This window comes from Neoarius graeffei, chromosome 17 (genome assembly GCF_027579695.1).
Source record: "Neoarius graeffei isolate fNeoGra1 chromosome 17, fNeoGra1.pri, whole genome shotgun sequence".
NCBI classification, from domain to species: Eukaryota; Metazoa; Chordata; class Actinopteri; order Siluriformes; family Ariidae; genus Neoarius; species Neoarius graeffei.
In genome coordinates, this window is record NC_083585.1 from 35,135,240 (window position 1) to 35,146,929 (window position 11,690).

Below are 11,690 nucleotides of genomic sequence, written 5' to 3' on the forward strand. Positions count from 1 at the left end.
AGGTGGGGTTTTTTTTTTACCCTAAACAACTAAATTATTTTGCAAAATGTACTGTGTAATGAGCATGAGATTAATATTATTGGGAGCAACAATATTATTTCTGTAATAGCTTTGGCAAATATACTGCAATGAAATTCTATAATTTGGAATGCAATACTTTATGATACGTGTGAGTCCCTCAAGGAACTGTGCAGTTTGATAGGTATTTCTATTAACAAGATATTATACAAAAATCACAAAACTGTAAAAGTTGATAGAAATTTAATTGGATATGGTTACAATTCATTCATTAAAATCTATCATTTTTATCTACCTCAGGCTTTTTTGTAACATTGCATATGAGGTTGCAGAACTGAATGCTTAGAGATCTTGAGACAATGTTGGCTCCAGTACAAAATAGTTCATTTACAACATTTACACTTACAGGTTTTCATGAGTTGGGAGAATGGAAGCCCATTTTATCCATTCCCTATCTTCTTATGTTTTTATTGTCTTCTGCTTCAAACCTTACAATCATATATTTAATTATATCTCAGCAGGCTCTTCACTCTCCTATGTGCATACTAATTGGTCTTATGGCAGTTGTGGACTTCTCTTTACCAATATTTTATGTACCAAATATGCTGCTAAGTTTCTTATTTAACTGGAAAGGAATTTCACTTGTGGGCTGTTTGGTGCAAATGTTTTGCATTCACTGTGTTGGTACATTTCACTCTACTATATTGCTTTGGATGGCTCTGGATCGCTTTTTTGCTATATGTAGACCTCTTTATTACCACAAATACATGAAAATGCCTGGTTTTCTAAAGTTTGTTATTTTTCCAGTCATCAGAAATGTGTTCTTAATTACCACAATGGTTTCTTGGGCTGGAAAATTGACTTTTTGTGCAACAAATGAGATAGATCACTGTTTTTGTGAACACATGGCATTGGTTCAGCTGGCATGTGGAGATATTTCCATTAACAATGCAATAGGGCTTTTGGGTATTTTTCTTACAATAATTGCTGATTTTATTTTCATTACAGTATCATATATAGTAATACTTTCTTCTGTCCTGAGATCTGGCAAGGCCTGCTTAAAGGCTGTTAACACCTGCATTACTCATTTAATTGTCATGGCAGTGAGTCTGACTTTTGCTTTAACTGCCCTAATGCCATACAGACTAAGAAATAACTTTTCTCCCTCCAGCCGTGTCTTCCTGAGTACAATGTATATGCTTTTTCCAAGCTGTTTTAATCCAATTATTTATGGAGTAAGAACCAAAGAAATAAGAGAACAGTTTCTAAAATTCATGAAACATTTTAAGGTCTTTCCAAAGTAATCTGTACTGTATATCGCATCACATATAAAATTTACCTTGATAACAACCAAGTTACTTTTTAATAAATGTTGGGTTTTTTGCCTTTATATAATTGCAATTTTAAAGAGTTAACTGATTTATTTTTTAATAAATGAATAAATAAACAAACAAACAAAGATGGTGACAACAAACTGGGACTATAGACTTTTATTCAATTGCTATGATGGGTCGATTGAGTGTAACATCTTTAGAGAGGAGTGAAGGGAAATTAAACTTGTATTCCAGCTCTGGGTGACCATAACTTTGCATGTGCAGCCTCCCCATCTGTTCTGTTATTGTATTTTATAGTTAGTATGTTTTTGTGTGTTTAATTCATTGTTTGTTTTATTTGTGAGCAATGGCCCTTTAAGAGAGACAGGAAGTGGGTCCAGGATGTTGTGAGTTGTCGCTAGTTAATCAGGAAGTGGAGGCACATGACAGTAAAACAGCTAGTCTGACTGCCTGTTTCTATCTAAAGATATCTGCCTACGTTGCATGCCTTATGAAGCATTGTTGGTATGTTATCATATGTCCTTTCGTTTAATTATAGTGCATTATTTGTTGTTTTAAGAGTTGTTTGTGAATTTGAGGATAATATTATTTCTGTGAATGTTTTGTACGTAAAATGGCTACTTAGCTAATTTGCAGATTTATTTATAGTTTATGCTATGTTCATAAGACAGTAAATAGTATGAGTGAGAACATTTAAACTCAACAGATTACTTTGTTGATAGATGTAATCAATAAATAAGCAATAAATAGGCAATTCATATGTAAGTATGTTTCCTTTTTTGTCTGTTCTCAGTTTCACCCTTTTTTAGTCAATAAACCTGTGGACAAACTGATCATCGTCTCCAGAGTTTTGATGAACGGAAGGTGTTTATCTTACCGCCGAGTTGTATTCTGAATATATAATGAGGGCGGCGGCACAGTGAAACTATGGTTTCAGTGCAGAAGGTAACACAGTTTACACTGGAAGCAGAAAATGGAAATGAAAGAAGACATTACAGACCAGATCCTGCGCCTCAAACTCTTCAAGAAGGACAAAGGCTTCTTCTACTGGGGCTGCTGCTGCCATGGCTCGTGCGAAAGCAGAGGCAGCCAAGGCACGCCTACCTTATGCAAAGAAAGAAATGGCCCTGAAAGTAGAAAAAGCACAACTAGAAGCAACGATAAACATGTTATCATTAGAGCAAGAAACAGCTGCAGCTGTGGCTGAAGCAGAAGTCTTAGAGGCAGCTGTCGATGGCAGTGATCGAAGCGGCTCCAACTTCACTCAGACCAACTATCTGCTGCCCCCCTTGACCCCATGGAACCCCCAGAGAATATGTCACTGAACAGGCCAAAGAAGAAAACAGGGTACAGTTTGTACCAGCATTGCATCAGCTCTATCAAGATGAGAACAGACAGTTATACGCAGAGCCAGCATCAGCATACCCTAACAAAACCTCACCACTGCAAAACAGAGCATAGTCAAGCCAATGCTCACTTTTACCCTGCAATAACTAATCAAATAGCAACATCCCAGCAGCCACAGCCTGTTCCAGATACGCATCACTACTTTAGTAGCATGCAAGATGATAGTCACACACATGGAGTAAACCACGGTCCTCCTCTTTCCTCTATGCCCAGCCACACACCTCAACATGTCCATCAAGACCAAGCAAACACGACTGACTTTGTCAGATATTTGGCTCGACGGGAACTAGTCACCACAGGCTTGATCCAATTCAACGACCAACCATATAACTACAAAGCATGGAAACGGTCGTTTGGGAATATGGTCAGAGGTCTAAATTTGACGTCCAGCGAGGAAATGGACTTACTGGTCAAGTGGCTAGGGAATGAGTCAGCTGAGCATGTTGATTTCCCAGATAGAGGACTCAGGATGATATGGGATAGACTGGGTACATTTTATGGAGCTCCCGAAGTGATTTGAAGAGGCACTTTTCCTATGCATCAATAGCTTTCCAAAAATCTCCAACAAGGATTATCTGAAACTCCACGAGTTAAGCGATCTCCTCATGGAATTGGAGGCAGCAAAGATAGATGGAAATCTTCCAGGCCTACAATACCTAGATACATCACGGGGAATAAATCCTTTAGTCCAAAAGTTGCCATTCAACCTATAGGAGAAGTGGCTTTCTCTCAGATCCAGCTACAAACTACAGTACCAAGTTTCATTCTCTCCCTTTGGAGTTTTCATTGACTTTGTCAGGCAACAAGCTATAACATGAAACGATCCAAGCTTCAGGTTCACGGGCCAAGCGGATGTCCCTGTAAAAGGAGACAGGACTGCATGGAAACTAAGTAAACAAAAGGAAATTTCAGTGCACAAGACAGACGTACTTCCTCCTCTTGCTTCAGACAAACGTGATTTTAAAGATAATTCTGAGAGACAGTACCCAATCCATAAAAAGCCTCATCTACTTTGGAAGTGCCAGGCTTTTCGTGAAAAGCCTTTAGAGGAACGTAAAGTATTCCTGAAGGAGAACGGGATTTGCTTTAAATGTTGCACGTCCACACAACACATGGCTAAGGACTACAAATACATAACATCATGCCTTGAGTGTAAGAGTGAAAGACACATCTCTGCCCTCCACCCTGGACCGGCACCATGGACCCAAGAACCATCCCCCTCTATGGAGTATGGCGGGGAGCAAGAGTCCACACCATCTTCAGAAGTCACTACTAGCTGCACCAAAGTCTGTGGTGGTGATCAGAGTGACAGATCATGCTCGAAGATTTGCCTTGTCAACATCCACCCTGTAGGCCATCGCAATAGAGCTTTGAAAGTCTATGCAATCATCGACGAGCATAGTAATAAATCTCTAGCTCATTCTGAGTTTTTTGATGCCTTCGATGTTCAAGGCCCCACCTCTTCATACTCTCACCGCACCTGCTCCAGATTGACGGAGACTACAGGGAGAAGAGCTTCAGGCTTCCAAATTGAGTCAATGGATGGAAATGTCAGTCTCCCCTTACCAAGTCTCTTGGAATGTAATGATATCCCCAACAACAGAATGGAAATTCCCACACCCAGTGCTGCACTTAACCACCCTCACCTCCAACCAGTGGCTCACCTCATCCCAGAGTTCGATCCTAGTGCTCCCATCATGCTTCTCCTCTGACGAGACATCATTTCAGTCCACAAAGTGTGGAAACAAGTGACTGGTCCATGTGAGGCACTCTACGCCTAGAAACTCGACCTGGGATAGGTGATAGTTGGAAATGTGTGCTTAGGAGGTGTTCACAAACCCACCATAGTGAATACATTCTACACCAGTACTACAGAACAGAAATGTTCCTCCATCTTTGAGCCATGTCCAAATGTCTTCCATGTGAAGGAGAGATGTAGTAATTTCCAACGTCCTGATCATCCTAAAGCACACGCTACTGGGAAGTTCAACTGCAAAGAAAAGGTCGAGAAGTTAGGCTGCATGGTGTTTCAGCAGACCAAGGATGATAAAGTGTCTCCATCCATCGACGATATCTCATTCCTGCGAATAATGGAACAAGGCTTAGGGAAGGATGACAGTAACAGCTGGATAGCTCCACTGCCGTTCAAAACTCCAAGGCCTCGTCTTCCAGACAACAAAGTTCAGGCTTTTAATCGACTGTCATCTCTGAGATGCAGTCTAGAGAGGAAGCCAGTGATGGAGCACTTTTTCATCTTTATGGAGAAAGTGTTCCAGAACAATCATGCTAAAGTGGCACCTCCACTCAAGAGAGATGAAGAGCGATGGTATTTGCCGTTCTTCGGCGTATATCATCCTAGAAAACCAGGGAACATTCATGCAGTGGTTGGCTCCAGTGCCTAGCACAGTGGAGTATCACTGAACGATGTATTGTTAACTGGACCTGACCTCAACAATACCCTCCTTGGGGTGCTCATCAGATTCCACAAGGAAGCTGTGACTATAACAACAGGCATCCAGCAGATGTACCACTGCTTCCTTGTTAGAGAATAAGATCATTTTTTTTTTTTTTGTGGTTTAAGAACAATGACCCATTGAAAGACATTGTTGAATACCATATGAGGGTTCATGTTTTTGGGAATTGTCCCTCCCCAGCAGTAGCCATATACTGTCTAAGGCAGTCTGTATGAGATGCAGAGCCAGATGTCAAGCAGTTTGTGAACCATGACTTCTACGTGGACGATGGCTTGAAGTCTCTCCCTACAGTTGAAGCAGCGGTGGACCTGCTTAAGAGGACACAAGATGTGCTGTCAGACTCCATCTTACATCTACACAAAATTGTCTCAAACAAAAGAGAAGTCACGGAAGCCTTCCCATCTCATGACTATGCCAACGACTTCAAAGACCTGGACTTTAGCTCTGACACACTTCCCGTGCAGTGTAGTCTGGGTCTTAACTGGGACCTTATGTCAGACACCTTTACCTTTTAAGATTTCTGATGAGGAGAAACCTTTCACTTGTTGAGGCATCCTATCGACTGTGGACAGCATCTACGACCCTCTGGGATTTGTCGCTCCAGTCACCATACAAGAAAAGGCAATCCTGTGAGAGCTTATACAGGACAATGGTGACTGGGATTCACTCCTTCCTCAAGAGATGGAAGAGATGTGGATCAAATGGCGATCCTCATTGAAAGCTCTAGGTAGTCTCCAGGTTCCAAGACCTTACACAGAAGTCTCTCCCACAGAGATGTCACGTAGAGAGCTAATCGTCTTTTGTGACGCATCAATAAAGGCAATTGCAGCCGTTGCTTACCTTAAATTGACAGACAGCAATGGAGCCATCTATGTAGGTTTTGTCATGATCAAGGCTAAGCTCACTCCCGTTCCTGAGCATACAGTCCCGAGACTTAAGCTTTGTGCTGCAGTGTTGGCAGTGGAGCTTGCTGAACTCATCTCTTCGGCGATCGAGATGAGGTTGGATGACACTGTCTTTTACAGTGACAGTAAAGTAGTCTTAGGCTACATCAGTAATGCCAGAAGCTTTTACGTCTGTCAGTAATCGAGTCCTGCAGATAAGGAGCTTCTCCTTTCCTGAACAATGGCAGTATGTTCCGACAGATGTAAACCCCGCAAACGTTGCTATGAGGTCTGTCACTGCTGCTCATCTTTCAGGCACCAGCTGGCTTTGTGAACCAGCGTTCCTGAAACAAATTCAGCAAATCCATTATGAGGAATGCAGCTTCGAGCTGGTGAACCCTTCTTTGGATGCAGAGATCCGCCCTCAGGTCTCCACAATGAAAACGACCATGTTGAGCAAACAACTAGGGTCTCAGCGCGTCTCCAAGTTTTCTAGCTGGAAGACATTGATTCATGCCATTGCTCACCTCACTCATATTGCTCGTTCTCTTCCAGAAGACTCCTGCAACTCAAGTTAGTAGCTGCAAAGGATGGCATCACTGCCACACAGCAATTTCAGTCGAGGATCTCTCAAGAGCTAAGACATTGATCATTCATGCAGTTCAAGAAGAGGTGTACGCTCAAGAGTATGCCTGTGTAAGAAAGGGGGAAAAGCTCCCTAAGGACAGTCCTCTCAAAGCCTTTGATCCCTTCATCGATGCTGACAGCCTCTTAAGAGTTGGGTAGTATCAGAGAAGCCAAACTCCAGTCAGAGGAGAAAACCCCCATTATCATCCCTGGCAAGCACCATATAGCGACACTTCTGGTCAGGTATTACCATCAGAAAATACAACACCAGGGATGATTGTTCACCGAAGGTGCTTTACGAGCTACTGGCCTCTGGATTGTTGGTGGAAAAAGGCGAGTGAGTTGTGTTATCTATAGCTGCATCATATGCCGCAAACTTCGGGGCACACCTCTGACACAAAAGATGGCTGATCTTCCAGCAGATCGCCTTTCAACTGAACCTCCATTCACTAATGTTGGCCTGGATGTTTTTGGCCCATGGACTGTGTCCTCACATCGAACTGGGGTGGCCTCGCTCAGAGCAAACGGTGGGTGGTGTTATTCACCTGTATGAGCGTAAGAGCCGTTCACATAGAACTCATCGAGTCTCTTGATATGTCGAGCTTCATTAACGCCCTTAGGTGTTTTCTTGCCATCAGGGGCCCAGTTAAACTCATACGCTCTGATCGAGGAACCAACTTCATAAGTGCGTGCAAGGAGCTCAAGATTCCTTCCAATAGATAGTTTTCACTGACATCACGGCATTCCGGGGAACGCCCCCCAGCTGCCATTTTGTGGGGCAAACAAAACGGACCATCGCCACTACTGGCTACGTTATCTCGGACAAATTTATTAAGTTATATAGTCAGTTTTCTAAAATAAAGATCAATGTCGGCAAAATCAAGCAAACGGAAGTATATGGATACATTGGACGACATCGCACGACAATGGTATGCAGCCAAACTGGCCTTGATTGGGGGAATTGACCCCTACGAAGTGGACAAAGAAGCATTTTCAAGTGACTATGCAGGGCTGCCATCCATATCGTACCCTGATATTGTGAACTATTTCGTGAATACTAAAAACGCCTACACACTTGACGACCTCAAAGCATACAAGTCACTGGAGTCATACAATTATTTTGTCTGTGGCTGGGTCCGTGAAGTCCACCATATAAAAACAAGTGAGAGCCGTGTCCTAATTACAGCCAAGGTATGTAAACATTGGAATTTTAGAGCTCTCAACACTGCATATATGTGTGTGTATAATATCGAGTTGATTTAAATCGGAATGTGATTTAAATCGGAAAGCTGCGCACATTTGCGCGAAGCTGCGCAAATGTGCACAGCTTTCTGATTCACTGTTTTTTTTCTCATCCTTATACTTCCTATTTATACAACTTATAAAATGATCGGAGCAGACTTTGCTGCGTTTGGAAGGCTGATAATCCTTGCGGTTGATTCTTGCAAGCCATAGATTTCTCCTTTGTATGCTGAGTTTCTTTGTTTGCTCGCCTTCGTGCTCCCGTACAGTGGGAATTCCATAAAAGCTCCGCTTGACGTCATCATCTGACCTATTACGACAGCCGTGAATACAACAGGTGTGCACCATTGCTAGCTTTAAATAGTAATAATGTAACTATAAATGTAAATAATATATAAATAAATGTAACTCGCGCGTTACAATGTGTGCTCAGTGACCCATATGGTAAGCTTGCCCCACAAGATGGCCGCCACCAGGGAATCCCCAACTCTGTGACGTCATGTGAAAACCATCTATATTGACGACACTTCCGTCGAGAAGTTTTTGTTGGACCAAGGCTGCAAGTGGATGTTCAATGCTCCCCATGCCTCTCATATGGGTGGTTCATGGGAGAGAATGATTGGCATAGCAAGAAAAATCTTGCACTCAATGTTCCTGCAGCTCAGGACATCAAAGCTGACTCACGAAGCACTCTCCACACTGATGGCGGAGGTGGTCGCTATCATCAATGCCAGACCTCTCGTACCAGTGTCGACTGATCCAAATGAGTCATTCTTACTGACACTGGCAACCCTTCTCACTCAAAGTGATTACATCATCTGCCCCAGTTGGTGACTGGGTCAAAGACCTTCACAAACACCAGTGGCGCCAAGTCCAGCATCTAGCTCAAGCCTTCTGTGACAGGTGGAAAAAACAATATCTTTCTTCACTTCAGCCACGTAGGAAGTGGCAGGATTTCCAGTCGGACCTTCAGCCTGGAAGCATCGTGCTTCTCAAGGACGACCAACAGAAAAGAAACGAATGGCCTCTGGGGTTGATTACTCAAGTCTTCCCCAGCAAAGATGACGCAAGGTGGAGGTCAATGTTTCTAGGAAAGAGGGGACTAAAGTATTTCTATGGCCTGTTACTGACAGAGTCTTGCTCCTAGCTCCTGAGAAAAAGTCATAATAGTCTCTATGGACTGTTGGTAGTGGTGGTTTAATCCCGCCAGGCAGGGAGTGTTCTGTTATTGTATTCCAGCTCTGGGTGACCATAGCTTTGCATGTGCAGCCTCCCCATCCACTACCTAGTTCTATCTTATTGCATGACAACTACCATCTGGTAAGGGCAAAGTCTAACGTGCGCTATATCTTTTCAAACTGATGCTAATGCATCATAAATCAGTTGATCATGCTTGGAGGAGAGGATACATTCCCTTTTCCATATACATGGGCTCATAGATGGAAAAAATTCCAACTGTGTAATTATTCTCTCTTGGACCCCTGGCCATAGTTTACGAGAGCATTTTGATGATTCATATTTATGCTCTCCCAAAAACAGGCAAATGCTTCACCATCTTTCAGCATATTAGTCATCAAATGAGGTAGCAGTGCAGCCATTACTGCACCCAGATATGCAGTCCCCTTTGGAAAGAATTAACACAACAAGGCCAATTCTTTGGTTTTTGCTATATAATGAATACATGTAGGTTTGTGATGAAAAGATGAATATGAGATGATCGATCAGGATGTCAGCTTTCAGTTCATGATATTTACATCCTGATGTGTTCAACATGTTCATCAAGCTGGCATCCCACTGGCATCATGAAACCAGTGCATTTGTCTTTGTGATGCTTTTTGAGGCTTGTACCACATTCTAAAATTTTCCATTTTCCACCCCTGATGAAGTCCTTTGTTGTGTTGGCAGTGTGTTTTGGGTCATTGTCTTGCTGTATGATGAGGTTTATCCCATTTACAATGCCAAATTAAAAAAAAAATCCCCTAACTTTTTCTATCTTCTTCGTTTAGGGTGGAGAGATATGTTGATGTAGCCACACTAATAGCTTTTCTATACTTAAAGAAGGCTCTCCTTCCATACTAATTGGATTATTAACCATTTTGTTTGACACCATCTCATCTCATTATCTCTAGCCACTTTATCCTGTTCTACAGGGTCACAGACAAGCTGGAGCCTATCCCAGCTGACTACGGGCGAGAGGCGGGGTACACCCTGGACAAGTAGCCAGGTCATCACAGGGCTGACACATAGACACAGACAACCATTCACACTCACATTCACACCTACGGTCAATTTAGAGTCACCAGTTAACCTAACCGGGCGGCACGGTGGTGTAGTGGTTAGCGCTGTCGCCTCACAGCAAGAAGGTCCGGGTTCGAGCCCCGTGGCCGGCAAGGGCCTTTCTGTGCAGAGTTTGCATGTTCTCCCCGTGTCCGCGTGGGTTTCCTCCGGGTGCTCCGGTTTCCACCACAGTCCAAAGACATGCAGGTTAGGTTAACTGGTGACTCTAAATTGACCGTAGGTGTGAATGTGAGTGTGAATGGTTGTCTGTGTCTATGTGTCAGCCCTGTGATGACCTGGCGACTTGTCCAGGGTGTACCCCGCCTTTCGCCCGTAGTCAGCTGGGATAGGCTCCAGCTTGCCTGCGACCCTGTAGAAGGATAAAGCGGCTAGAGATAATGAGATGAGATGAGTTAACCTAACCTACATGTCTTTAGACTGTGGGGGAAACCGGAGCACACCCACGCAGACACGGGGAGAACATGCAAACTCTGCACAGAAAGGCCCTCGCCGGCCATGAGACTCGAACCCGGACCTTCTTGCTGTGAGGCGACAGCGCTAACCACTACACCACTGTGCCGCCCTTGTTTGACATCATTTACTCTCACATTTTTAGTGGTCTTTTTTTAATGTACTTGTGTGATCATTACACCAGGGAGCTACTTTTCTCTCTATTTTTTCTTTTAAGTGGGGCTACATTATCTAAAGTATAGCAGAATGTTGAATTGAAGCATTCAGTTGCCTGATCAAGTTCTGTGGGATCTGACAATTATCTAATCAAAGTTGATATCCCTGGGAGACTTTTGATAAACCTTTCTGCCGTAATTGATGTGAATGTACATTTGATGCAAGGTGTATGTTATTGGAAAGACATTTTTTGAATGTCATGAGATAATGATCTGAAGTAGCTGTGGAACTGTGACTATATATATTTTTCTCTTTAATCCAAATTAGATTGAGAGTGTAACCATCATTATGACTGGGGGCTATGACGTTCTGATTAAACTCTACTGAATTTAAAATGGACGCAAACTCTGGGTGGTCTTTTTGTTTCTTCACGTGTAACAGAGAAACTCATATTGATAATATTACAAGGATAGATTTATTTCATCTCATCTCATCTCATTATCTCTAGCCGCTTTATCCTGTTCCACAGGGTCGCAGGCAAGCTGGAGCCTATCCCAGCTGACTACGGGCGAAAGGCGGGGTACACCCTGGACAAGTCGCCAGGTCATCACAGGGCTGACACATAGACACAGACAACCATTCACACTCACATTCACACCTACGGTCAATTTAGAGTCACCAGTTAACCTAACCTGCATGTCTTTGGACTGTGGGGGAAACTGGAGCACCTGGAGGAAACTCACGCGGACACGGGGAGAACATGCAAACTCCACACAGAAAGGCCCTTGCCGGCCACGGGG

The 11,690-nt window shown here is 43.2% G+C and overlaps 1 protein-coding gene across 1 annotated transcript; it reads left to right on the forward strand.

Annotated features, from left to right (window-relative positions):
• The first annotated feature begins 365 nt into the window (after window positions 1-365).
• On the forward strand, window positions 366-1,322 carry LOC132864683 (olfactory receptor 52K1-like). The gene has a single exon (XM_060898098.1). It carries the CDS (start codon window positions 378-380, stop codon window positions 1,320-1,322), a length of 945 nt encoding a protein of 314 aa, XP_060754081.1. The 5' UTR covers window positions 366-377.
• Window positions 1,323-11,690: the final 10,368 nt, after the last annotated feature.

Bases quoted from the DNA above. Each gene is read 5' to 3' on its own strand.
- LOC132864683 (XM_060898098.1), top strand. From the start codon at position 378: ATGTTGGCTCCAGTACAAAATAGTTCATTTACAACATTTACACTTACA.